This window comes from Meleagris gallopavo, chromosome 21 (genome assembly GCF_000146605.3).
Source record: "Meleagris gallopavo isolate NT-WF06-2002-E0010 breed Aviagen turkey brand Nicholas breeding stock chromosome 21, Turkey_5.1, whole genome shotgun sequence".
Taxonomy (NCBI): Eukaryota; Metazoa; Chordata; class Aves; order Galliformes; family Phasianidae; genus Meleagris; species Meleagris gallopavo.
In genome coordinates, this window is record NC_015031.2 from 7150316 (window position 1) to 7151899 (window position 1584).

General features: G+C 62.9%; 1 protein-coding gene across 1 annotated transcript in view; it reads left to right on the plus strand.

Moving 5' to 3' along the window:
- LHX1 (LIM homeobox 1) overlaps positions 1-1584 on the plus strand; it is a 10451-nt gene that overhangs the window by 8224 nt on the left and 643 nt on the right. The window contains exons 2-4 of the mRNA XM_010722149.3: positions 296-660; positions 764-1041; positions 1397-1562. Coding sequence (XP_010720451.3) covers positions 296-660; positions 764-1041; positions 1397-1562 — 809 coding nt within the window. The remainder of the gene's footprint in view (positions 1-295; positions 661-763; positions 1042-1396; positions 1563-1584) is intronic.

The following is a 1584-nucleotide window of genomic DNA, read 5'->3' on the forward strand; positions in this document are numbered from 1 at the left end:
CGCATCTCCCGCTCCTACGCGGCCATCGCGGCGCCGAACTCCGCTCCCGTTTCTCGGTGCCTTTATCGGGGCCCGGAGGAGAAAGCCACTCCGGCGTTGAATTAATTTCCCCGGCGTTTGCCCTCGGTCCCGATCACAGTGGTTGCGTTTTCTTTTATCGTTTTGCAAGGCGTAAGTCAGGCGGGCATTCGTTGGGAAAAGGGAGCGGTGGGGAGGGATGGTTTGGGGTTGGGTTTGTTTTGGTGTTTGGTTTGGGTTGGTTTTTTTTGTGTGCGTGTGCGCGTTTCTGATTTATTTACCTTGGTTTCGGTTTGGTTTTCGTTTGTTTCGGTTCGGTGCGGTTCCAGGGCCGCCGCTCTCCCATCGGGGTGGGCGCAGGGCACTGCCCGCTCGCTGCCCCCGCACCCTCCCGACCCGCCGCCTCTCCCCGCAGGTGTTTCGGGACCAAGTGTGCGGGCTGTGCCCAGGGCATCTCCCCCAGCGACCTGGTCCGCAGGGCGCGGAGCAAAGTGTTCCACTTGAACTGTTTTACGTGTATGATGTGCAACAAGCAGCTCTCCACCGGCGAGGAGCTCTATATCATAGACGAAAACAAGTTCGTCTGCAAAGAAGATTACCTAAATAACAGCAATACTGCCAAAGAAAACAGCCTGCATTCAGGTGAGGGAGCGCGGGGCGGCAGCTCTCCCTCTCCCGTCCCTTCCCTTCTCCCCCAGCCCGGTTCCCACACCCCCTCTGACTGTCGGCCTTTCGCTGCCCGCAGCTACCACCGGCAGTGACCCCAGCCTGTCCCCCGACTCCCAAGACCCCTCCCAGGACGACGCCAAGGACTCGGAAAGCGCCAACGTGTCCGACAAGGAGACGGGCAGCAACGAGAACGACGACCAGAACCTGGGGGCCAAGCGGCGGGGACCCCGCACCACCATCAAAGCCAAACAGCTAGAGACTCTGAAGGCCGCCTTCGCGGCCACCCCCAAACCCACGCGGCACATCAGGGAGCAGCTGGCGCAGGAGACCGGCCTCAACATGCGCGTCATCCAGGTACCGGGCGGGGGCTGCCTTCCCGGCCCCGGGAGCTCGCGGCAGCCCGGGAGGGTCCTAACGGGGCCGCCGACGGCAGCGGAATTAATGAGTGGAGATGTGAGGGGTTAATGCATAAATAAGGATGACGATGCGCTGGAATTATTAAAAGGTTTATAAACCCGCAGCGCTGAGGGTAATGGGGGGTTGAAGGACCATTAAAGGCGAGGTTGGATGGGAGATGCTCGGAGCGGGAGCCATCCGGTCGGGGCGCCGGGAAGGAGCGCGCTCGTTCCTGACCCGCCGCGGTAGCGCGTGGTTACCGGTACCGGTGCTGTGCCCATGACCGACCCACCTTTCCTCCCCCCGCCCACAGGTGTGGTTCCAGAACCGCCGCTCCAAGGAGCGCCGCATGAAGCAGCTGAGCGCGCTGGGCGCCCGCCGGCACGCCTTCTTCCGCAGCCCGCGCAGGATGCGGCCGCTGGTGGACCGCCTGGAGCCCGGGGAGCTGCTTCCCAACGGGCCCTTCTCCTTCTACGGAGGTGGGTACGCGGCCGCCGCTCT